The sequence below is a fragment of the Pongo pygmaeus genome, chromosome 19, assembly GCF_028885625.2.
Source record: "Pongo pygmaeus isolate AG05252 chromosome 19, NHGRI_mPonPyg2-v2.0_pri, whole genome shotgun sequence".
Classification (NCBI taxonomy): domain Eukaryota; kingdom Metazoa; phylum Chordata; class Mammalia; order Primates; family Hominidae; genus Pongo; species Pongo pygmaeus.
The window spans coordinates 58,300,942-58,327,267 of NC_072392.2; the positions used below are offsets into that span (position 1 = coordinate 58,300,942).

The following is a 26,326-nucleotide window of genomic DNA, read 5'->3' on the forward strand; positions in this document are numbered from 1 at the left end:
GTAAATATTTTACTATCATATTCCTCATATATAAGAAACACCATGCAGTTTCACTTGAATGACATGTTACTGTGAATAATCTGCTATAATAACAAACTCCTTTGTAACAAGTAACTCTACAAAATGAAATTACAACAAATTACTATTTAATTTATGGCTGTCACATGACCCAACTAATCTCTACAAGTGCATTAAAAACTTGATACTTGACTACCATGTTCAGCTGTAACTAACTGGGTTATTTACTGCCAATAAACTCTGTTTACCTGCTGTGTAGTTTCTAAGGGTCGAATTCTTTTCTTCTCTACTTGAAAATCATCATTTTCATTTCTGTATACAGATGCCTGTTTCTTAGCAGATAACTTTGCAGCCAGAGTGGTTTTTTCAGGGGAGTCTTATATAAGTAATAAAAAAAAAATAGCATAAATAACTTACACACAGGCAATTTTTCTAGAAGAAAACTGGAACCAGGATGTAAGGCTTATTTCTAGAAATTTCATACCATAATCTAAAACATGAAACTTAAACATGTTTAAAAAGCACTTCTCTACCATTCAGTTTACTTTACCAAAGATTTTGAGAAACATGCTTTCAATAGGAAAAGTCCAATTGGATTTTTTAAATCGCTTTATGTACTTGTAGACTACTCCCAATAACATGATTTAAAATGTATAACTGCAAGGATCTCTGAAGAAAATATATTTCATGTCTGTAAAAATCTTTCTTTACAGTATCAACGTTTCTTTCCTACTAAGTTTCTCCACGTTCTGTAGAGCAAAACCATTGATTATAGAATCAAGCTCATATAATCTTTTAATCCCATAATCCTGAAAGCTCCTTCTCAAGGTCATCAAGGACCTCCTAATCACCAAATAACATTAATTATCCCAATCTTACAAATGTGAACACTAGGTTTTTAAAAGTCCAGTAGCTTGCCCAGTATCATATAGTTATTAAATGGTAGAGCTTGGATGTGACTGAATCCTGCTGTGTGACTCCAACGTCCATACATGTAACCTCTTAGGCATACAGCCAACACTGTCTTCTTGGAACATAGCAAACACATTTTCTTCTTCCTTAATGTCTATAACACTGCTCTTAACTATTCTCATACATTGGTTTCTCCCTTTTCCTAAATATAAATATTCTTAAAGGTACCCTCCTTCCTCTTTGCTTCTCTCTAAGCATTCTCTCCACTCCCATGGCTTGAATTAATTTAACAATCTTTTTTTTTTGAGATGGAGTTTTCCTCTTGTTGCCCAGGCTGAAGGGCAATGGTGTGATCTCACCTCACCACAACCTCCATCTCCCGGGTTCAAGCGATTCTCCTGCCTCAGCCTCCTGAGTAGCTGGGATTACAGGCATGTGCCACCACGCCTGGCTAATTTTGTATTTTTAGTAGAGACACGGTTTCTCCATGTTGGTCAGGCTGGTCTCGAACTCCTGACCTCAGGTGATCCACCCGCCTAGCCTCCCAAAGTGCTGGGATTACAGGCATGAGCCACCGCACCCAGCCAACAATCATTTATTACATTGAGTCTATCCCACGGCCAAACACCATGGAAAAACAGTGAAAAAGAGAATCCTTGGCCCTAAAGGATTTACAGCAGAGAAAAACCTACATGAGCAGGTCCAATACTGTTTTCAAAACACAAATTTGAGGCCGGCCCCAGTGGCTCACGCCTTTAATCCCAGCACTTTGGAAGGCCGAGGCGAGTGGATCACTTGAGCCCAGGAGTTCAAGACCTGCCTGGGCAACATGGCAAAATCCCATCTCTATTAAAAATACGAAAATTAGCTGTGCATGGTGGTGCAGGCCTATAATCCCAGCTACTCGGGAGGTTGAGGCATTAGAATCTCTTGAACCTGGGAGGCAGAGGTTGCAGTGAGCTGAGATCCGCGCCATGCACTCCAGCCTGGGCAACAGAACAAGACTCTGTCTCCAAAAAAAAAAAGAAAGCTTGAGATTACATAAACTCAGAAATGAACCTATGCCACATAGCACTGATTTTCAAGTTTTTTCTAAAGTGTAGGACTATTTTCTTTTTAAAGAAATGTTGCAGCTGGGCACAGTGGCTCACACCTGTAATCCCAGCACTTTGGGAGGCCGAGGCAGGTGGATCACCTGAGGCCAGGAGTTTGAGACCAGCCTGGCCAACGTGACGAAAGCCCATCTCTACTAAAAATACAAAAATTAGCTGGGCATGGTGGTGCATGCCTGTAATCCCAGCTACTTGGGAGGCTGAGGCAGGAGAATCACTTGAACCCGGGAGGCAGAGGTTGTAGTGAGCCAAGATCGCGCCACTGCACTCCAGCCTAAGTGACAGAGCGAGACTCCATCTCAAAAAAAGAAAAAAAAAGAAATGTTGCTTAAAATTTCCAAAATAGGGATGAAAGACCCAGAACTTCCCTGATCCACTTTCCCCCTTTCCTTATGAGTCATGTTTCTTTCTTTATAAGGTTCTTAGAAACACAGTTTGAAAACCACTATACTCTAAAAATCCTAATAGTTTTGCCTTTCAGAAGTAGGTCTTTAATCTACCTTGAATCAGTTTTTATATATGGTATAAAGTAGGGCTCCAATTTCAATTTTTTCCATATGGACATCTAATAGGCCCAGCACCACCCAAGTTCTTCCTTTCCCCTACAAGCTGTAGGGGCACTTCTATAAAAATATCAAGTTTCTGGATACATGTGGGACCAAATTAGGGTTCTCTATACTTTTATATGAGTCTATCACTGTGCTAACCTCAGTCTGTCTTAATTACTCTATATTTACATACAATAAATCAGTATATTTGGTGGATCAAATCTCTCACCTTGACCTGCTTCTTCAAAAGCATCCTGGCTATCCTTAGTCCTTTGCATTTCCATATATATTTTAGATAAGACAGGTAATTTTGAGCTCTGCATGTCCAGGCAACCAGTAAAATAACCATAAAATAAACCTAGATCAGTGATTCTCAACCGGGCCAATTTTAACACCACCACTTCTCATCCCAGGCATAATGGGCAATGTCTGGAGACATTTTTGGTTGTCACAAAAAGAGCAGAGGTGGAAATACTACTAGCATCCAGTGCATAAAGGCCGGGGGTATTGCTAAACATCTCACAAGGTAGAGCTCCTGCAACAAAGAGTTATCCCACTCAAAACGTTAATAGTGCCACTGTGGAGAAACTCTATCCCAAATAAATAAGGGGCAAATTGGCATGGGCCTATTAAGAGGGTAGGGAATGTCCACCCAAAATGATCATTTAGTTTTAGAAAACTGAAATGCCGTGTGCCAAATAAGGGTAACCCCAATTCATAAAAATAAAAATCATATTATCATCACATACAAAAAGGCTTATCGTCCTGGTCTTGATAGCAAGGGAGTTTGAAGGAAGTTCATCAAAGGTGTAAAATCTTTAAGATACAAAGTTAAAAAGAAAGAAGATATCTCCCGATTATGTTTTTTAAAATCTTCAAGAAACCTAAGAAACACCCAATAGAAAAATGGAGGTTGGGCACAGTGGCTCACACCTGTAATCCAAGCACTTTGGGAGGCTGAGGCGAGTGATCATTTGAGGTCAGGAGTTCGAGGTCAGCCTGGCCAACATGGTGAAACCCCATTTCTACTAAAAATACAAAAATCAGCCGGGTGTGGTGGCAGGTGCCTGCAATCCCAACTACTCAGGAGGTTGAGGCAGGAGAATTGCTTGAGCCTGGGAGATGGCGGGTGCAGTGAGTTGAGATTGCACCACTGCACTCCAGCCTGAGCAACAGAGTGAGACCCCACCTCAAATAAAAAACAAAAGAAAAATGGCAAACAACTTGATTAGGCAATTCACTAAAGAGGGTATCCAAATGACCAATAAACATATGAAGTCACCAGAGAAATACTAACTAAAACCCAATGAGAATACCACACATACACAAGAATGACTAACATTTTTTTTAAAACTATAAATATCAAGTACTAACAAAACTGGTGAACAACTTTCATATACTGCTGCAGGGGTTGGAGGGATCTAACCAGGGATGCATAAATTGATTCAACCACTTTAGAAAATGTTGTCAGTATCTACTATAGCTGAACATATGTATATACTATAACCAGGTATGTGTCTATAGACAATACTTACCTATTTGCACCCTTTGAACAAGAATGTTCATAACAGCACTATTAAACAATACTGAAAACAACCCAATGCCTAACAACTGTAGAACAGATTAATAAACTGTGGTATATTCATACAAGGAAATAATACACAGAAACAAGAAGTACTACTATATGCAACAGCATGAATGAATCTCACAAATACAATATTAAGCAAAAGACAGACACAAGATTACATATATAATTCCATTTCTTTTTTTTTTTTGAGACGGAGTTTCACTCTCTTTCTATAAAAAGGCAAAACTCATCAATGGTCACAGGAGGACAAGAATTACCAATGGAAAGAAGGGACAGTGACTGAAAAAGAAGATGAGGAGGGCCTCTGGGGTGTTGGTAATGTCTTTTTTTTTTTTTTAATCTATGTAGTAGTTATGACAGTGAAAATTCATCAAGCTATATACTTAGGATTTGCATTTTTCTATATTTAGGTTACAGATTAAAGGATTTACTTACAAATATAAAGAGGGTATCAGAATACAACCTTGATTTTTCCGATTTGGACTATTCTAAATAACACTGACTCACAGTAATGTCAAAATCTAGTTGTGTACATATGGATAACTCATTTTTGATAAAGACACAAAGGCAATGTAGTGGATAAAGGATAGCCTTTTCAACATATGGTGCTGAACAACTGGATATCCACATGCCAAAAAAGAACTTGAATCCATACCTTACACCATATACACATATTAACTCAAAATGGATCTTAGACCTAAATGTAAACCTAAAATTCTATCTGATCAAAGACTCATATTCAAAATGTTTAAAGAAGCCTCAAAATTTAACAATAAGGAAACTAATAAAAAATAGGCAATTATTTGAACAGACATATCATCAAACAAGATACAAGGATAGCTAATAAGAACATGAAAATATGGGAAATAAAAATTAAAACCACAATGAGATACCGCCACATGCCTATTAGAGTAGCTAAAATTAAGGCCACGTATGGTGGCTCATGCCTATAATCACAATGCTTTGGGAGGCTGAAGAAGGCAGACCACTTGAGCCCAGGGGTTCAAGACAAGCCTGGGGAACACAGTAAAACCAACAAAAACTACAAAAATTAGCCAGGTGTGGTGCATGCCAGTAGTCCCAACTACTAGGGAGTCTGAAGTGTGAGGATCACTTGGCTCCAGGAGGCAGGGGGTGCAATGAGCCAAGTGAGCCAGGATCACAGTACTGCACCCAGCCTGGGTAACAGAGTGAAACCCTATCTCCAGAAAAAAAAAAAGAAAAAAGAATGGCTAACATTAAAAGGACTGACCATACCAAGGGTTCACAAGGATGTGAAGAAACTGGAACTCTCATAACTGCTGATGGGAATGTAAAATGGTATGACCACTTCATGAAACAGTTTGGAAATTTCTTAAAAAGTTGTCTGGGCACGGTGGCTCACGCCTGTAATCCCAACACTTTGTGAGGCACAGATGGGTGGATCACTTGAGGTCAGGAGTTACAGACCAGCCTGACCAACGTGGTGAAACCCCATCTCTACTAAAAATACAAAAATTAGCCAGGTGTGGTGGCACATTCCTGTAATTCCAGCTACTTGGGAGGCTGAGGCAGGAGAATCATTTGAACCCGAGAGGCAGAGGTTGCAGTGAGCCGAGATCGCGCCACTGCACTCCAGCCTGGGCAAGAGTGACTCCGTCTCAAAAAAAAAAAATTAAAACATACACACCTACAAAGCAATCTGGTCATTCCGCTCCTAGTATTCACCCAAGAGAAATGAAAACATACATCCGTACAAAGGTGTAGACACAAATGTTCACAGTATCTGTCTTTGTAATAGCCCAGAACTAGCAATAACCCAAATATACATAAACAGCCAATAACCAATTTGTGGTATATCCATGCACAATTACTCAGAAATAAAGAAACAAACTATTAACATATGCAACAACATGAACAACATGGAGGAATCTCAAAATAATTGTCTTAAGTGACAGAAGCCAGACAAAATAAGTATACATCCTGTATGAATCCATTTATATAAACTATAGAAAATGCAAACTAATCTATAGTAACAAAAATCAGATACGTGGTTGGTTGGGGAGGTGAGTCATGGAGGGGTGAGAAGGAAGGATAACAAAAGTCCATGAGAAAACTTTTTGGGAAAGTGAGCATGTTTAAAAAACTTTGGATAAAGTGAATATGGGGTTGGTGTGTATGTTCACTGTCTTGATTCTGGTGAAAGTTTCATGGAGGTAAATATGTCAAAATGTATCAAAGTGTACCATTTAGGCTGGGCGTGGTGGCTCACGCCTATAATCCCAGCACTCTGGGAGGCCGAGGCAGGTGGGTCACTTGAGGTCAGGAGTTCGAGACCAGCCTGGCCAACATGGTAAAACCCTGTCCCTACTAAAAATAGAAAAAATTAGCTGGGTGTGGTGGCAGGCGCCTCTCATCCCAATTACTTGGGAGGCTGAGGCAGGATAATTGCTCGAACCCAGGAGGTGAAAGTTGCAGTGAGCCGAGATCACACCACTGCACTCCAGCCTGGGCAACAGAGGAGATTCTGTCTCAAAAAAAAAAAAAAAAAAAAATGTATCATTTAAATATATGCAATTTGTTATGTCAAGTAAACGTCAATAAAGCTGTTTTTAAAAGGTTGTATATAAATATTATACACCAGAATTCCTATAATTAGCTGAAAATTAATCCCATTCATACCTAACAACAAATATTTATCTAGCACCTACCATATGCCAGGCACCCTGCTAGAGTTCTAGGGATACAATGGTAAGCAAATTGACAATATTCCTAACCTCATGAAGTAGTCTGCCAAGGAAGCAGAGATTAATAAAAGATTTAGACAGACACATATAATACAAACTGTAACAAGTGCTATAAAGGAAAGGTACACAATGAGAAGACAGACTATAATAGCGAAATCAAATCTACTCTGACAGAAAAATCAGTGATGGATACCCCAAGGAAGTCACATGTAAACTGAGGAAGAAAAGGATAATAAATTGAAGGTGGAACTTTGCTCAGAAGAGACACTAATAGAAGCAAAGGCTCTGAGGAAGGAGAAAGCATAAATCTTTGAAGGAAAAGGAAGAAATCCAAAAGGCCAAAATCAAAACAATGTAGACAACACTATTGGTCACCTATTTAACAACTGTTCCACTTCTCTTTCCTCATTCCTACCAGAAGTTCAATCATCTACCCTCCTCTGTATACTTACATGCTTTACAGGAAGCTGACTCCATCCTCAATTTTAGGAAATGGATACTGTTTGTTTTGACTTAAGTCAATCATGGCAACCTCTGTCTCCCTGCCAGTGACTGGTAAAGGAATAGCATGAGTAAAAGCAGAAAAAAGGTTTATTGGATGCTCTAAACAAGAAATGGTAGTTTGGACTATGGAAGTACCAATGGATATGGAGATGTACATGAAGAAATAAGAAAGAGCAAAGTGTCCAGGATGTTCCCTAGGTTTCTTAGGTAAATAATAGTCTATCCTTTCTATACAGCCAAAAGCAGGTGAAATATTTTTTAAATATATTAATAATCTTACGTTACTCTTAATATATTTCTCTAAAATTAGTAAAAATTATTTAAAGATCACACATAAACATACCTGATTCTCATGTAGGATACTGGCCTCAGAAGGCCAGGCAAACTTATCAAGAATGAATCAATGAGGCAAATTAGATTTCGTCTTAGGATACAAACATTGTTTTATAGAATTCTAACATACAATTAACAATACTGGCTACAAATAACATCAATTTTGGAAAATCATTTATTTTGCCTTGCCTTCATTAAAAAATTATTTAGACCAACAAAATGTCTCAATAAATCAAAAGTCAAACCAAGAATTTAAAAACGTCTATGGATTTTTGACCACTCTGTGCTATTTTAAAATCATTCCAGAGAAACTAAAGAGAGATATATAATCAGTCATGCTAACCAAACTTATATAAATTAGGGCTTATAACAGTAATAATTAAGACTCTTATTACAGATTACCAACTGACCCAGGCAAAATATAAATTACCTTGACAAGTTGATGAAGTGCCATTTCTTTCAGAAGGTGGTGTGCTTGGATAGTTGAAATGATGTGAAGTTCCTTGGTTCATGTCATTGTTTGTAAAATCCTTTGAATGGCATGTACAACAACATGACGATGGTACTTCAGCTTTTTCGCTTACATCCTCATCTGCTGGCTTTCCTAAAAATAAAAGAACCTCTATTTATAATATATCTAATTAAAGAAACATTAATCATTCTCTGCAGCTAGGGTAAGTAACCAGCCCAGTTCACCCAGGATTGGGAGGTTTCCTAAGATACAAGATTTTTAGGGCTAACACAAGGAAGGTACCTGGCAAACCTGGACAAGCTGGTCACTTTATCTGCAGCATCAAATTAGGACAGGAGAGAAATAAGCCAAAAACGTTTGGTCAGACACAGTGGCTCACGCCTGTTATCCTAGCACTTTGGGAGTCCGAGGCAGGCACATCAATTGAAGTCAGGAGTTTGAGACCAGCCTAGCCAATATGGTAAAACCCTGTCTCTACTAAAAATACAAAAATTAGCCAGGCGTGGTGGTGCACGCCTGTAATACCAGCTACTCAGGAGGCTGAGGCAGGACAATCGCTTGAACCCGGCAGGCAGAGGTAGCAATGAGCTGAGATCGCGCCACTGCACTCCAGCCTAGGTGACAGAGCAAGACTCTGTTTCAAAAACAAAAACAAAAACATTTATAGGGAAATTATCACCCATTTATGTAATCTGTAAAAATCTAATAATCTAAGATCAATAATGTAACAAAAGTACAACTACTCAAGTATTCATTTATATTAAGATTTATCTAAAATTCAAGAATGGATTGAAACAAGGACCTAAAGTATATCCTTAATTACTACTCTTTCCCTAAATGGAGAATTTGAAAGTTCAATATATTAAATAATAATCTAACACATAAGCGTTAAATCATTCCCCAAATTATACTTCTATTTCAAATAGAAACATGTTTTTTGATGTATTAATTCTGATACTTGCATCAAAATACATTTTAAGGTCAATATTCAAATCAATAAAATAGGTAATTTTAGTGCCTAAATACCAAATTGTAATAAGTTTACATTGTGTGCCTACATTGTATACAAATGTACCATTCATATACCCCCAAAAAAGCTAAATAATTTATTTTTAAAAATAATCAGTATTGACATTGTTTTCCCATTTGTACCATATAAATATTCTAATTCTATTTTCCAGACTTCTGCCATTAAGACCTGAAGTTAGTACCAATAAACTCATTTTTCCCAAAATTAACATCAGTGAGAATCAAAATGAACAACCAAAAGCTTATGAAATATTTACTGTTTTTTTTTGAGATAGAGTTTTGCTCCTGTTGCCCAGGCTGAAGTGCAATGGCGCGATCTCGGCTCACTGCAACCTCCACCTCCCAGGTTCAAGTGATTCTCCTGCCTCAGCCTCTCGAGTAGCTGGGATTACAGGCACACGCCACCTCACCCGGCTAATTTTGTATTTTTGGTAGAGACAGGGTATCTCCACGTTGGTCCGGCTGGTCTCAAACTTCCAACCTCAGGTGATCCACCCGCCTTGGCATCCCAAAGTGCTGGGATTACAGGCGTGAGCCACTGTGCCCAGCCTTAATATACTCTTATTAGTAACAAACATTTCATTTTAAAAATGTATATATATACCTATATACACATACATACATACATACACATACCACGTTTAACCTCAAATTCTCCTAATACTTTAGGTTAAAGCCATCTAATGTAACTAAAATGTATCCAATATTATATTTCTGATTCATTATGTAGTTTATATGGTCTTTCATAGAAGTAAATATTAATAGGCATTTGTTAGCAAACAAAGTAAAAATAGTTTGGCCTGGTGGCTCATGCCTGTAATCCCAACTACTTAAGAGGCTGAAGCAGGAGAATCACTTGAGCCTGGGATTTTGAGGTTACAGTGAGCTATGATCACATCACTATGCTCCATCCCAGGTGACTCCACTCAAAAAAAAAAAAAAAAAAAAAGGAAAAGTAGTGGGAAGTAATATAAATTCATACAAACAATATTATACTAAATTTCTGTTTATCTGGCATTTAAACAAGTAGAAAGATCAACTAGAATGTATTCTTTTTTATATATTCCATGTGCTAATGTTATGAGAAAGGAACAGGTAAGCAAATATATTAAAGGAATCCCCCCCAAAAAAAGCAATTAGTACGTGTTATAGCATCATGACAGCCCATCTCTTGCATCTTTTACATATAAATTATCATCTAATTATTTTTATAATAACTCTAAGCATCCAAAACTTTGTTTGTTTGTTTGTTTTCTTTCACCCAGGCTGGAGTGCACAATCACAGCTCTCTGCAACCTCGACCTCCTGGGCTCAAGCGATCCTACCACCTCAGTCTCCCAAGTAGCTGGGACTACAAGTGTACATCACCATGCCTGGCTGATTGTCAATTTTTGTAGAGATGGGGTATCACAATGTTGCCCAGGCTGCCAAGTCTTTATGTACTTTCTGACTCATCAAAAGACTAAATTATGTTCAATACTATTTTAGCATTAATTAAATATATTTTGCTATATTGAAACTCTTTTGGAAGATTTATAACTTATTTTAAAGAAACATCTTTAAATGAATATTTAAGTTAGCGACAGCATGGCTGAACCAGTCTGGATAAAGAATACTGTATTATATTTTTTCAGATCCCAGTAAGCAACCTGAAGATATCAAGCAACTACTTACCACTAAGAGATTGCTGCCATGCTAAAGCAGAACAAAGTAAGGCTAAGCTTTTTCCACTTCCTGTGGGACTCTCCAACAAACAATGTTGCTTACTGTTTAATCCTCTGAGAATCTATGAACACAGAAACCAATGAAAAAGATTAATAAACATATTAACTTTATAAAGGTCTCTCTCCATCTGAAGTATAAATAGAACAGCAAGGAGAAGTGAGATTGCACTCCAGGGAACATAACAATAGCAGAAGGAACTCGTATTTAGTTAAATCCAAACTGTATTCCTTTACACCTCTCCCTAAGATTATCTTACCAAAATATCAAGCACAAGAGAAGAAATGAAAAGAGCAATCCGTGCCAGAATTATGCAAGCATCAACGATTTCTGTAAAACCAGAATACATTACTACCTATCAATATCTTTGATGAAAACTTAATGAAGGATACTGCTAGTGAGACTACAAATTGTTACAACTACTTGGTAGAGAAATAAACAATTTCTTATAAAGTGAAGATGCCCAGCTCCAGCAAGTCCAGGTCTATGTGTACACCAAAAACCTTTCCCACATGAACACAAGGAAACATGCATAAGAAAGTTCACAGCAGCAGCCAGGCGCAGTGGCTCACACTTGTAATCCCAGCACTTTGGGAGGCCAAGGCAGGTAGATCATTTGAGGTCAGGAGTTTGAGACCAGCCTGACCAACACGGTGAAAACTCGTCTCTACTAAAAATACAAAAATTAGTGGGGCGTGGTGGCACATCCCTGTAATCCCAGCTGCTGGGGAGGCTGAGGCAGGAGAATAGCTTCAGCCTGGGAGGCAGGGGTTGCAGTGAGCGAAGATTGCGCCACTGCACTCCAATCTGGGCAACAGAGTGAGACGCCGTCTCAAAAAAAAAAGAAAAAAGAAAGTTCACAGCAGCACTGTTTGTAATTGCAAAAGAATGTAAACAACCTAAATGTCCACCAATAAGAAAATGGACAGATAAATTCTGGTATATTCATCCAGTGGAATTCATACAAGAATTAAAATGGATTAAGAATCAACAGTGCTATACATTAAAAATAATGCTAAGTTAAAAAACTCAAGTTCTGCATGAAAGATAAGGTACAGTATCACATCAATGCACAGTTTAAAATATGTAAAATAATATTCTATATTGTTTATGGATACATATATATGTAATAAAAGTATAAAACATGGCTAGGAAAGGAAAAGAACAAATTCAGGATACTAATAATCTTGTTACCAGTAAATAAGATATGAAGTACATATGGCAAAATAGATGTAACAAAACTGGAAAGCTGGTTTACTCAAATTTGTATATTAATTTTCTATATGATCCAAACAAAAAAATGGTGAGAAAAATAGTGTTCTGTGTAAAAGATAGTAAATACTCTGTAGAAAGCAGTTTTTCATTAAAAGTATAGAAATTCCAAATGAGCTGAGAACATTTTTCAGAATGTTCTTCTTTGCCTTAACCACAGATATATATAGTTTAGCTGCAATCAGTAGTTTCCCAGAGGTTAGATATTCTTCCAAGTAAACCCAGAAAATATTCTCCATTTACTGAGAATATGAATGCAGTCACACACTCAATGTACTTTATAGGTCATAAGTATCTATATCTTAATAAAAACTTAACTGCTGAAAAATACTTACAGAATTCATCATAGCAAGCTGTGACGGGTAAGCTTTATAAGGAAAGTAAATCTTCACCCCGCCAATTGTATATTCAGACCACACTGAAGACATAGTGCTTTCCTGTTTATTTCAGATTCCTAACTACGACAGAAATGAAAATGGCAAATATTGAGACACGCCTTACAAAGAAAACCAGAGAACCAAAACTAAGAGAGAAATCTGGAAATAAAAACTGGAATTAATAAAAGTATAAACAAAACAAATGGAAACAAAATAATTTCCTAGTCTTATAAATCACAGTGGTCAAGAGCATGTCTTAGAGTCTAACAAATCTAGATTTGTATCCTTCACTCTGCCAGGTATTAGTTGTGTGACTTCGGGAAAGTTAGTTACCTTCTCTAAGCCACAGTGACTGCATGTACCCCATAGGATTGTGGTAATGATTAAGTGAAATAATGTGCAAATATGATAAAGTACATACCAGATTAAACATGAGCTCTTGTAACAGTTAGATCAGATGTAATCAACCTACAGAAACAAATAAGTTCCTGAGGCCTCTCTCTCTACAACTCTGTAGCACCAACCACTCTTTCTCCAGTTCTTTCCCTTTGTGTTACCCCTTTCTGCAGTCCTCCAGTTAGAAGAAAAAAGCTGTGGACCAGAAGTCAGGAAGCATAGGTTCTATACCAGGTTTTGGTATAGTGCCTGGTATGTTATCTTTGATTCAGGTATGTTATCTTTGACGTATCTTTTTACTTCTCTAGTCTAAGATTCTTACCTGTGATAACCCCTAATTTAATTTAAAGGCTGTTGTAAGAAAGAGAATGCCTTGGCACATAGTAGGCACTCAAAAATGTTATTTGAAGATCAGTAGAGTATTATAGAAACAGGATGGGCTTTGGACTAAGGCAATCCTAAGTTTGAATTCCACTGTGTGAATCACCTAACTTCTCAGAGCTTGTTTCTCCATATATGGAATTGAAATAATACTACTTACCTGACAGGGTTTTTATGAAAATTAGCCAGGGCAGAACGTACCTAACCCAGGATCTGACACAGATGAGGATCACTTTAATCCTCACCTCTTCTAAACCACTTTTCTTAACCTAGGATCCACAGATGTAATTCAGAGACAATGACCTCTTGAAATTGCAAGCATAAGTTTCTGTACATGATTGCATTTTTCTGAAGAAAAAGTCCATAGATTTCTCTTCCCGTAAATATATCTCAAGGAAATCAAAATAGCGGGGGAAATTACATACACTGTTATTAAATAAGGAATTATTTGCAGTCGTGGGAAAAAATTGTAAATTCAATCTGGGGACGAAGAGATGGTTAAAATAGCAATTCAATAGATTATGAAGCCAATAATAACATTCACCACTGCTTGTGTGTTCCAAAAGAAGAACCACTATTCTAGGGTATTTTCCAGCTCTAACATTTTGCGATTCTATCTGTAAAGCTCTGAGAATGAGGTATGGTGGAATCTAACCTCTTAATATGAATCAACAACTCAACGGTGGCCTAGTTACTCAGATATAATCTAGAAATCAGCCCGTCCTGTACCCCGGCTGTGGCAACAATAGTGTCAAAATGGGGTAGCTTCCGCCAAACATTGCATAAAGGATAAACATACCCCTCTGCCTCCCGCCAAGAATTAACGCAGCGCCCGGGCTAAGAACAGGCCTGCGCTCAAAGGAAGTAAGGATAGGCTACCTCCTCAGGTTTTCTGCCCCGTATCTCCCTCCTCCCCTAGCTAGTTGAGATCCCCGAGGCCCTGGTGATCCAGTCACCACCGATGGGCCCGCAGGCGGTGCAGGACTCAAGCCCTTTCCGTGGACTTCCCTCCGACTTGCCTGTCTGGAGGGTAACCGAAGCAACGCTCTGAGCTCCGATTCACTGAAGAAAAGGAAACCGACTTCTGAGAGCAAATAAAGCGGAGCCCTGGAAGAGAAGAAAGGGCACGAGCCCTTCCTCCTCCCTCTTCCTGGCGGGGCTGCTACTTCCCCGGCCTGGTGTGCAGGCTTGGGGCCGCCGTACCTTTCCTCGACTCCAGCACTCACCAGACCCCTCAACCACACAGCCCGAAACGAATTCCCGCCTCCCGCCCCCTCGACTCCCAGCGCCCAATAGCCCAGCAAGCTCGACCAATCACCCGCCAAGGCCAGGAATCAACCAATCCTGGCGCGAGGTGAGGGGGCGAGAACTTCGGCATCCAATGGAAGTCTCCGGAAAAAAAGAACAAAAAAACACAGGCTCAAGGTACGCGGCGGCACCGGAAGGCTGTAGCCACTCCAGCAAATCCCTAGTGTTTGTTTAAAGTAGAAAGTCGTCTGGGTTTGACTTTTGAAACCGGCGACAGAGTCTATGCAGCAAATTCCTTGGAAACTGGAAGTCTCATTCTTCACGTCCGTAAGACCAGCGAAAAGGAAATATCTTTAAGCTTTGCCAAGTTCTTTGAGCATTTATCAGTGCCACTCAATTTAAATTACCCAGCTTTGCAGTAGCCAGGATAGCGAAGACTGAGGCGGGAATTGCCAGGCTGCTGAGCCAAACTTAAGAAGGCTCTGTGACATCGGGCTACAATCTATCTTTCATAATATTCAAGGCTTTCCCGGATACTAAAATAAGCCAGAGACAAGCTCTCAGGGCCTCCAGTATCAGATCACTTCTACATCCATTAAGGCTTATCCGCCTTCTATCCCTCCTAAGACCAGTTTATTATTTGCCAATAGTATTTTAATTTACTCAAAGAAAAGGAGGTTCATCATGATCTTGCCAAATCATGTTATTTTTTTAAAAAATCTGTATAACCTAAACTTGGCTCAAATAATAATGTCCCCAAAAGGCAAAACCTGATACTGTTTCTCAAATTCAAACAACTAGTTTGGGGAAGGAGTTTGCTGGGAAGAAGGCGCAGGAGGGGGCTAGTTGATTTGTTTGCCTCATTGTCAATTGTGATATATCTTACCAAAAATGACAAAACTTGTAGTCATAAAAATAAACTCTACCCTTTGACCTAGTAATCTGAGCTCCAGATATTTATCCTAGACATAATCTAAACCAAAGAAAATGTGATACCGCAATTGACAATAATACCTATTGGCAATACTGAAAAAAATTATGAACTTCCCAGTCTAGTAATATGGAGGTGGTTATGACAGATGAATTCAATACATTATGAAGCCAATAAAATCATAAAAATTAAACTTGCAAGAAAAAATCCCATATAAGGTTAAGTGAAAAAAGGCAAAGCAAACCCCAAACTGGGTTTTAGGAATTCAGTAATGTGAAAACATATATGAATGAGCAAAAATGGAGTAATTTACTGTTAAGACAATGAAAGGAAGGATAATGTTTAAAAATAAATCCTTAAAAATACCTTCAAATTGTTATTTCTCTTTTATAATTTTTAAAACATCAACTCTTGGCCGGGCGCAGTGGCTCAACGCCTGTAATCCCAGCACTTTGGGAGGCCAAGGCAGGCGGATCACCAGGTCAGGAGACCAAGACCACCCTGGCTAACACGGTGAAACCCCGTCTCTACTAAAAATACAAAAAATTAGCCGGGCGTGGTGGCGGGCGCCTGTAGTCCCAGCTACTCGGGAGGCTGAGGCAGGAGAATGGCGGGAACCCGGGAGGAGGAGCTTGCAGTGAGCCGAGATGACGCCACTGCACTCCAGCCTGGGAGGCAGAGCGAGACTCCGTCTCAAAAAAAAAAAAATCAACTCTTTTGAGTAACTGCTCTAGTATAACTACTCTCATTTTCCTCTCCTAAGTTACTAAGGGTTTCAACTGGCTCTCACCTTGCATTGCCATTTAACGTATGTGGCATAACAGAAAGGGATACACGTAGGCCCTGGAGCCATACAGACCTCGAATACAGTCCCTTGAACCGTTCCCTCCAGGTTAACTCTAGTGGAATGAAACACAAAAACTACAGGTTCGTTTGATAAAGAATATGAATGTTTATAAACCAATATTCAAAATAGCTGCACACGTCTGTTTTCACTTGAATAAAAAAACACACTGTGACAAATTTTATAACCTTAAATTAAAATACATGAATATTAACATTTACTATTATATTTACACATTTTACTTACATCATCAACAAATCTGATGAAAAAGAGCATATGTGATTATTTTAACACAGCAGGTTATGACCAGTCTTTGAATATTGATCCAGGAATGTGCACTGCATTTAGTTAGAAAACATACTTTAACTTTTTCTGAACTCCTAGGGCATATCTATTCACACAAAATATCGCAAGGCCTCAGTTAAAAAAAAAAAAAGGAGCAGTTGTATTTAATCTTAAGGGACTACAAAACTGCCTTGTTTAAAAATATGAAAATTCTTATGCTATTTTTAAGCATATACTTTTATTTTTCACATCAAAATTACTTAATTGAACATTAAGCATCTAATAAAAAGTTATAAATATTCTATCACATGTGATACTATGCACTTCATGATTTGAAACAGCTACAAACTCGTTCTCATAGATGAGGTAGGGCCAGTAGTAACCCCATTTTACAAAGGAAGAAAATGAGATGTGACTATTTACTAGTGAAAAGGCTAAAGTTTAAATTTCATTTCTCAAAAACTACACCTTCTTATTAGCCTAACTTCTTTTACAAGTGAAGTGTTCTGGCCAGGTGCGGTGGCTCACACCTGTAATCCCAGCACTTTGGGAGGCCAAGGCGGGCAGATCACCTGAGGCCAGGAGTTCAAAACCAGCCTGGGCAACATGGCAAACCCCCGTCTCTACTAAAAATACAAAAATACAGGTGGCGCGTGCCTGCAGTCCCAGCTACTCAGGAGGTTGAGGCACGAGAATCCCTTGAACCCAGGTGGCAGAGGTTGCAGTGAGCCAAGATCACCCCACTGCACTCCAGCCTGGGCAACAGGGCGAGACTCCACCTCAGGAAAAAAAAAAACAAAAAAACCACAAGTGAAGAGGTCTGTTTCAAGCGGGGGTGGGGAAGTGTGTGATTGAGGTATATCTCAGAGAGAAAAAAGGGAATTACTTTCTACATTGATAATTTTTTTTTAATGATTAGGGTTTACCTGAACATGTCTGCCTAATCAATGGAAGTTACTGACAGAGGACTGCAAAATCCTTCAGCAAGACAATATTTTCTACATTTTAACTTTTCCTCAGGTTCACTGCATTTTCTTACTCAAAGATCTCAAAGTAAGATATGAATTATAATCCTGATGACAAACCAAGAGCTCTTTAATCCAGTGGGTTTTATTGTTCTACCTTCATTAAATTTGATACATATTTCCCCCCTCTGAGCATTAGGTAATAAAGCATTATAAAAATAAATTTAAAACATAAAACTAAATGAGATCTCCTCTCAGGTTCTTCTTTGAACAAAGATGTTTCTGTAAACACTTTTACACCAGTATCTTAAAATTCCAAATTATTCAAGTATCTCTTTAAACATATGGCTTCATATATTAATAAAAATTGAAGCAAATATGTGAAATCTTTAAATCCTCATCTGTAATTCCACAGATATCATTTACAAAAGCTACTTGCCTTTTTAAAAGTCTTCTCAATACTCTTTCTTGAGAACTAGAATTCCAACTTGCATTATTATTACTTGCACTGCAAATCTTTGAGATTCCTACTTGTGTTTTTAACTCCTATTATTTCCTTAATTCTCCTTTCCCTTTACCCTTTTTTCCTCTCTCATCTTTGCATCTTTGTCACATTCTGTTACAAGCTCACAGTTAAACACTAGGGCTACCCACAGACTCATTTTTATAAGAAATTAAAGGCATGGCAGTCTTCACTTCAAAAGTTAAATACAAGGCCAAATTCCCTTTCCAATAATGAGTTTCTTACATGTGTTCCCAGTGGAAAAAAAAAAAAGCTCAGCTGCTACAATAGAAACATACCAGCAAAGCAGATCCAAAGACGTGCCAATCAGAAACAAGCAAGCATAATTCTCATAAAGTTCTAAACTATACTCATGTTGAACTGAATTGTTTTAGTGATTCCAAGACAATACTTTACTGTTCCCATTCAGTTTAGAGTTGTTAGTAATATGCAGATTCATGTTGGGTATATGCAGCAACAGCTTCTTTTTTGTTGTTGTTTTAAATTTTGTTTTAAATTCCACTAACACTCATATTTATTATTTCAATTACTGTTCTTTCAATACAGTGACAGAGCTGTACATCAGGATCCATGCTTCCAGTGTCCCTGGACCCATTTTTATAAGATGAATCTTTACAGATTTGAGACCATCCACTTGGTTTCTCCTTTATTTGTTGAAGACCTACAACATAAGGGAAAAAAAACATTAAGGCCAAGAAATTTGGAAAGGAATTTGGCCTTTTTGTTTGAGATATTAAGATAACCCTTGAAAATAAGTTACCACTTACGTGTAATAATTGGATCAATGTCTCTTGTCTGAGTGGCAACATCAGAGGCACAAACTTGCCCTATTTGGATCAGCAAAGACATAATATCCTCATACAATGGAGGAAATGCTCGACAAAAAGAGACCAAACTTGGCAGAGTTGGCATAAAAAAAGCATACCGCTTAGCCTGTGTTAAAACTGTTGGAAAGAAATGAAACAATATTTTAGTTTACAAATATAAATTCAACACAGCTTATACAACATACTAAGGGGAACTATGCTCTGTGCTGGAGATATGAAGTTCTCTAAACACAGCCAACCCCTGTCTTCAGAAGGCTCACAATCTAGTAGTCTCAGTCTTTATCCAAGATACAAATTATTATGCACAAGTTTTGCGATAAGTACATTACATGCATTATTTCACTGAATTCCTACAATCTTATGAATGACCAAAGTACTATTATGGCACTCATTTTATATATGAGAAAACTCTTAAAAAAGGGTTAGAGAGGTTAAGAAACTTGTTAAAGATCACAAGCCAGTTAGTGGTGGGGCTGAGATTGAATTCAGGCAGTGTAAACTCTTAATCACTACAAATAATTATAACAGGACATAAATACAATGAAAAGAAAAATAACAGGGTATTATGGAAATATTATAATGAGAAAGAATACTAAGTTAACTATGCCGTAACATTAAGGGTTGAATTATAGTTCATATATTTTAAAGTAGTTTATTTTCAGACCATTTTATTCTACAAACCAGAAGGTAGTTAAAATATCAGAATATGTTTTAGAACTTATGAAGACATCTAATACATTTATCTTTCATTTATACATATGATGATATTTTTCTGGAACTCTGAGCATTTGTAATAAAAGAACATTTGTTATCTACTGATACAATTACATTCTGAAAGTGTATTTGTTTTCCATTTATAAAATACAGAAAGCTTATATTTACAAATCTATATATATTCATTCACAAAATGAAAAATACAATTTGCCTACCTATTCATTCCCACTACACTATAAATCACATTTGTAAACAGAAGTTTTCAAAAGAATTCAAAAGATGGCATAAGTTAAACTAGTATTTAACACATATTGTATCATACTGTCTCAGAGTGACAGAAAAAACATATTGCATCACTAAATGCAGAAAATATAGGAACTATAATAATTTATGTCAGATGTTTGTTGATGTTGATTGGCTACATACCTGTTAACAAAGTTCCCATGACATTGACAGCTAAACGAGCCACACTAAGTGACTTTGGTAATGCATATTGTATACACAAGTGAGAAAGCAACTGGATAGCAAATATCTGCAATACAAAATCCAGTTATTACATGTTTCTCAAGAATATCTTTAGGTATTAAAAATTATAAAATGTTTTGTATAACTAGTAAGACTGGAGAGAGAGATCAATTGTCCTAAAGCTCCAAAATGCTCATTACCTGTTTCTCAAGTTCTGGCTGTGCAATAAGCTCAGGTATGAAATCTAGACAGATGTGCATAGATGGAATACCTGCGACCGTCAGAGGCAAAAGTTCACATGGATAACCCTATCTCAACAAGAAACGGGAAAAAAGTCAGAAATAACTATAAAAGTACAGATAAAAATACAAATGAAAGATTTCATTTCCTTTCTGTAAAAGTTGCTCAGAAGGCTATAGTGCCCTATATGTAACCTGGCATTTCACTTTTCTGATGCACTAGAATAGAGATTAAACTATCGAACATTTCATTAGGTTAAAAAAAAAACAACTAAAAATCTGGATTTTTCTCCATATTGCAAAAGCCCATCGATCATTTGTGTTTTCTCTGGTTTCTAAATGATCCCTGTTAATATAGTATTCAAAGCCCCCAAGAAAAATAAAGTTCAAACACAAAGCATCATTCTTTGGAAACAGACCTGAAAGTGAACAAGCTTAGCAATGTTGGGATCTGCAATGTACATTTGGTGCAAGAGACAACAGATAAGGCACTGAACTTCTCGAAGGTTACAGAGCAAATTGTCTTCTCCTTCCTCCATTCCCTTATTTGGAGCGCTGGTGGTAATAACACTTTGAACATTTCTTAACAAGCTATCTGGATTGACACCATTTGCTTTCTCCTCTTCAGTAGGTAGGCAAATCTCTAAGAGAATCTGGACAGCTGCACTATCCTATAAGCAAAAAAACATAGTAAAAGTAAGAAGTTTCTGAGAAGTTAAAAAACAAATCAGATTTTATTTTCACATGAACAGATATGATAAAATAACTAATTTCTTAAACACACATACACAAAGAGGTACTTCTAAGAGCAGAAGTGAGCAATCTGTAGAGCAGTGGTTCTCACCTTTTTAGGATTATGAACCCCTTAGGAATCTAAAGAAAACAATGTACCCTCTCCCCATAAAAATTAACATACATAAACAAACATCATTACATAATGATATCGCATATCTCTAAAACAGATCCATGGACTCCAGTTTAAGAATATCTACTAGAAGAGTATTATGAATTCAGTTACATCCAAAACAGGCCCTAGGCAAAAATGACTTCTACCAGAATGTCCTTTCCTTCCTCTTAATCTCCCACTTTTCCCAGGATGCTATCCTGATTTCCCTTTTTTTCAACCTGTTTAAGGCTCTGGTTTCACAAGGAAAGAGTCTACCTTACCATCCATTCCACCTGCACAACTCATTGCTCAGTATACAGGCTTGAGCATCATTGCACAGAGCAGTAGCTTGAGGGGTAATGGCAATATACTTGAGGCCCCTATATATAAAGGAGAGCTAAAATCACTCTCATCTAGCAGAAAGAAGTAAAAAATAAAAATGAATACATGACATCCACCTCTGATACACAGCTACTGCCTAAGGTAGAGAAAACAATTACTTGAGCTAAGTGATTAAGAACTTATAAAGTGAGGTTAGACTACTTTATAATCATGGTTCTTGGGGAAAGGAGTTTTTGGTTACTGTTATTGTTATTGTTATTGTTTTGTTTTGTTGTTGTTGACTCAGGAACCAGAGTGCCTAGGAGTGAATCCTGGTTCTGACATTTACTAAATGTGTAACCATGAGCAAGTCACTTAACTTCTCTGGGTCACATTTTCCTATTCTGTAAAAATGGAGATAATACTCTATACCTCATAGGTAGGTTATAAAAATTAAATGAGCTAATATATTTCAAGAACTTAGGCTAGCACCTACCATATGGTAAGCATTACACAGATGTTAGCTTTTATGATCTTCAATCCCTTATCTGAAACTCCTAGGAACAGATTTATTTTATTGATTTATTTTTGTTGTTACTGTTGAGATGGAGTCTCGCTTTGTCGCCCAGGCTGGAGTGCAGAGGCACGATCTCAGCTCACTGCAACCTCCGCCTTCTGGGTTCAAGCCATTCTCCTGCCTCAGCCTCCCAAGTAGCTGGGACTACAGATGTGGGCCACCACGCCCAGCTAATTTTTGTATTTTTAGTAGAGATGGGGCTTCAGCATGTTGGCCAGGCTGGTCTCAAACTCCTGACCTCAGGTGATCCACCCACCTTAGCCACCCAAAGTGCTGGGATTATAGGCATGAGCAACCATGCCCGGCCAAAAAACTTTTCTAAATATAAAGTTGAACTGCTTAGATTGTCATGGTATTTATCACTGCCTGACATTATACATGCACTTGTTTTTCTGTTGTCTGTCTCCATAATTTGACATTTGATCTTAAGAAACAAATAACTAAGGATTTTGTCTTCTTCACCACTATATCCCCAGTTCCTGGAACAACACTTGGCACACAGTAGGTGTCCCAGTAAATATTTGTTGAATGAGGCCGGGTGCCGTGGCTCATGCCTGTAATCCCAGCACTTTGGGAAACTGAGGCGGGTGAATCACCTCAAGTCAGGAGTTCAAGACCAGCCTGGCAAACACAGCAAAACCCTGTCTCTACTAAAAATACAAAAATTAGCCAGGTGTGGTGGCGTGTGCCTGTAGTCCCAGCTACTCAGGAGGCTGAGGCAGGAGAACTGCTTGAACCCGGGAGGCGGATGTTGCCGTGAGCCAAGATTACACCTTTGTACTCCAGCCTGGGTGACAGGGCGAAACTCTGTCTCAAAAAACAAAAAAACAAAAAAAAATGTGCTGAATGAATAAACATATAACTCTAAACTCAGAATAGGTAAACACTTAAATTTTATTAAAATATAAATCTTATTTAAATGGTTATTTCATTCATATCATGAAGATTATTCCTGATTTCAGAAATACAACATATCTGACATTCAGGAGCAAAGGTAACATCATTGTAATAGATTCTATAATAAAAGAAATGCACAATATGTCACCAATGTACATGGAGGGCACAATGTGCCATCTATTGAAGTGATTACACTAGTAATCACTTCAAGAGAATCACTTCAAGAGAAGCCCTTGCTCTTTTTGACTAAATTTTACTTTAGCAAAATTTACCTGAGCGGCCAGTAATGCATTTTTCAATTCTTCTCTGGTAACTTCCGGAGCATCAGTTTGTCCAACTAAACCGATTGTATTATTCTGGGAAGGCCTATCTTGCTCTGTTTCCTTCAGATGAGCACTAAGGTAGGCTTTAGATGCAAGAAGATATCCATTCAACATGTGTAGGGTAATATCCATCAGTGGGGGGCATCTAAACAAGGAAAGCAGAAAAGAAAAATATATCAGAAACAATATAAATTTATAAATTAGCCAGACCATGATCAATTTAGTTTAAATGCTGAGAAAAACCTGAGTAGTACATAGTAACTTTTCCCACTAAAATATTCATTCTCAAAAGTTTAATATATGTTTCTTATTCTCCGTATTTCAAGATTATATAAATAGTATTACTTGTTTCATCTTATCAGCTAAAGTCAAATATGTATAATGTAAATTCTAAAGAAAAGATGACCAGGTGCGGACAAAACAATAATGCATGAAGAAAAACTGTAATATACGTACAAAAAGCTGATATCCTTTATAGATAAAGAGCTCTTTAAGTCAATAAAAAATATAGGCTAAAATATAAAGAAGAAATAAAATGGCCAGTAAATACTGTTAAATGTCCAATCTAACAAGAATATAAATTAAAATGGGAATCTATTTTCACCTATCAAATTGGAAAAAATTATATAAAATAGTGCAGGAAAGTATATACTATCAAACACTGCTATGGAATGTAAACCAGTGCAGCCTTTCTACATAGTAGAATGAAAATATGAATTAAAAGTCTTGAAAACGAGCACGACACTTTTGCCCCAAGAATTCCATTTTTCCATGTTCTAATGAAATACTCAGCATGGGGAAATGCACATAATCACCAAAGCACTATTGATAATAGCAAAAAGTAGAAATAAAATATCCTAGGGGATTGGGTTAAGCTAGCTCTATAAAATGGAATACCATGTAGCCAATTAAGATAAGAATATAAACTAGGCACAGTGGCACACAACTGTAATCCCAGCTACTCAGGAGGCTGAGGCAAGAGGATTGCTTAAGCCCAGGAGTTCAAGACCAGCCTGGACAACATAGCAAGACCCCAACTCAAAAAATAAAAATAAATTTGAAATAAGAATATTAACATGAAAAAAGGTTCACAAGTTGTTAAGTGAAAAATCCAAACTACAAAAACATTAGATACAATTTGATAGCAGAATTTAACAACTTCCTTAAAAACTGAATCACCTGAGGTGATTCAGGTGTAAGCTCACCTATTTCAGTGGATTTTTAACAATGATAAATCATTTTTTCGAGAAACAGCTCTTTTCTAGAAGTGTTATTTATTGTGGTTTTCCTTTTATTAGATACTTAACATCATTTACATATACAGTTTGTTCTTCTGATTCCTATTTCTTATGAGACCTTAATCTTACCAAACCATATTTAGCTAATTTTGCAGATTTTGTCACTTCGAGAATGTCATCCCTTGGTTGATGACAGACAAGTTTAAATATCAAGTGTATCCTACTTAGTCTTTCTTACTAGTTTCTCTCTCCTCTAATCCATCTAGCACAAAGCATCTTTTCCTAAGTTATAACCCCAACCACATTAGCCTAATATTCAAGGCCCTCGATAGCCTGACCCCAATTTAACTTTCCAACTGTAAAATGTTCTCTTTTCAAAAATAACCCTCTTCACGCCTTTCTCATTCTTGCTTCTAAACTTCTGCTCATACTAGTCTTTTTCTCAAAGTACCTTCCTTGACTCCCTGACCCCCATCTTTATACTATTAGATGAACAAATATTCACCTAAACCCTATGTCCACTCTTCTTTTTTTAAGTTTAAATAAAGCGGTGGGAGTGAAGAGGGAACAAAGAAATCTGTACCTGATTATGATCAATCAGTTGTAAATACCACTGCACTCGAACCAGCCCTAACTCCATTCTTTAAAACATTACCCATGTCCCATCTCCTCTGCATCTTTCCTGAACTTTTAAGAACATTCATTTACCACACCATTCATCCACATGACCATATTATGTAACTTATCATGTATCTATCTTATGTCCCATGCAGATGATAATCACTTTAAAGGAAAGCCCCTCAACTTATATATTTTTGATAGTACTTATCATAACAACTGTGACTCAAAGATTAATGATAGGAATTAACTAAATTCTACCTTTTGAGATGAAGCCACTTCAAAGCAATGCTTAAGTTTAGCAACTGGTAAGGATTTAGAGCCAAAAGTGGAATCAATGAAGCTAACATCACTATTGTGCATGCCAAAAAGGTCACAGTTTTAACGCAGGTAACGGTTCACAAGAAACCAGTTTTTTAAAAACCTTTTTAACATGAGAACAGAGATAGTTATTCTTTACTGGTCTAAATTGTGAGAGAGAAAAACCACTATTGGTGGTACCAAAACCAAGATTGGCATTTCTCTAAAGCTAGGTTTTATTAATCACATACTAAATATTAAAATGAATATACATTTCATGAATAAACACAACTAAAAAAAGACAAAAAAACTGCACAGGTCACACTGCCTACTTATCTGCAAGAAAAATTAAAATATAAGTTTAAACTGAATTTCATCAATTTCTTTTGACTCTCCAAAGTACAGCTCTATAATAAAAATGAAACTCAAATGACATGTACCTGTGAACCCTCTGATCACACCTTAGGACAATGAGAGGATCTATCATCAGGTCATTCTGAGTATACTTTTGTTGTCGTACAAACTTTATTGAAGGCTGAAGTGCATTAACTGTCATTACCCATAGCCTGATGAGAAAATAATCACATGTTCAAAATAGTTTTTTATATAATTAAAATCTGTAGCCATCCAGTCCTTTCTTAGAAAGTTATATTCAGTAAATAATTAGAAAATACATATGAATGAACTTTGAAAAAATTTAAGCTACAGACATCTAACCTATTATAATATCTCTTT

General features: G+C 37.2%; 2 protein-coding genes across 7 annotated transcripts in view; both read right to left on the reverse strand.

Moving 5' to 3' along the window:
• BRIP1 (BRCA1 interacting helicase 1) overlaps positions 1-14,665 on the reverse strand; it is a 182,223-nt gene extending 167,558 nt beyond the window's left edge. The window contains exons 1-5 of one of the 2 annotated variants that reach the window (XM_054457133.2): positions 14,410-14,663; positions 12,572-12,690; positions 10,917-11,028; positions 8,172-8,345; positions 267-394 (exon numbers count right to left, since the gene is read on the reverse strand). In XM_054457133.2, coding sequence (XP_054313108.1) covers positions 267-394; positions 8,172-8,345; positions 10,917-11,028; positions 12,572-12,664 — 507 coding nt within the window. In that variant the 5' untranslated portion in view covers positions 12,665-12,690; positions 14,410-14,663. Of the gene's footprint in view, positions 1-266; positions 395-8,171; positions 8,346-10,916; positions 11,029-12,571; positions 12,695-14,409 lie in introns of both variants that reach the window. The other variant, XM_063655630.1, reaches the window with a different exon arrangement.
• Positions 14,666-16,497: 1,832 nt separating this feature from the next.
• The window catches only part of INTS2 (integrator complex subunit 2), a 62,488-nt gene continuing 52,659 nt past the window's right edge, over positions 16,498-26,326 (reverse strand). For 4 of the 5 annotated variants that reach the window (XM_054457137.2, XM_063655632.1, XM_054457138.2 and 1 more), the window contains 7 exons: positions 26,032-26,157; positions 23,385-23,580; positions 20,851-21,102; positions 20,393-20,500; positions 20,154-20,259; positions 18,954-19,130; positions 16,498-18,847 (listed from right to left, as the gene is read on the reverse strand). In XM_054457137.2, the coding sequence (XP_054313112.1) occupies positions 18,678-18,847; positions 18,954-19,130; positions 20,154-20,259; positions 20,393-20,500; positions 20,851-21,102; positions 23,385-23,580; positions 26,032-26,157 (1,135 nt within the window). In that variant the 3' untranslated portion in view covers positions 16,498-18,677. The remainder of the gene's footprint in view (positions 18,848-18,953; positions 19,131-20,153; positions 20,260-20,392; positions 20,501-20,850; positions 21,103-23,384; positions 23,581-26,031; positions 26,158-26,326) is intronic. The other variant, XM_063655631.1, reaches the window with a different exon arrangement.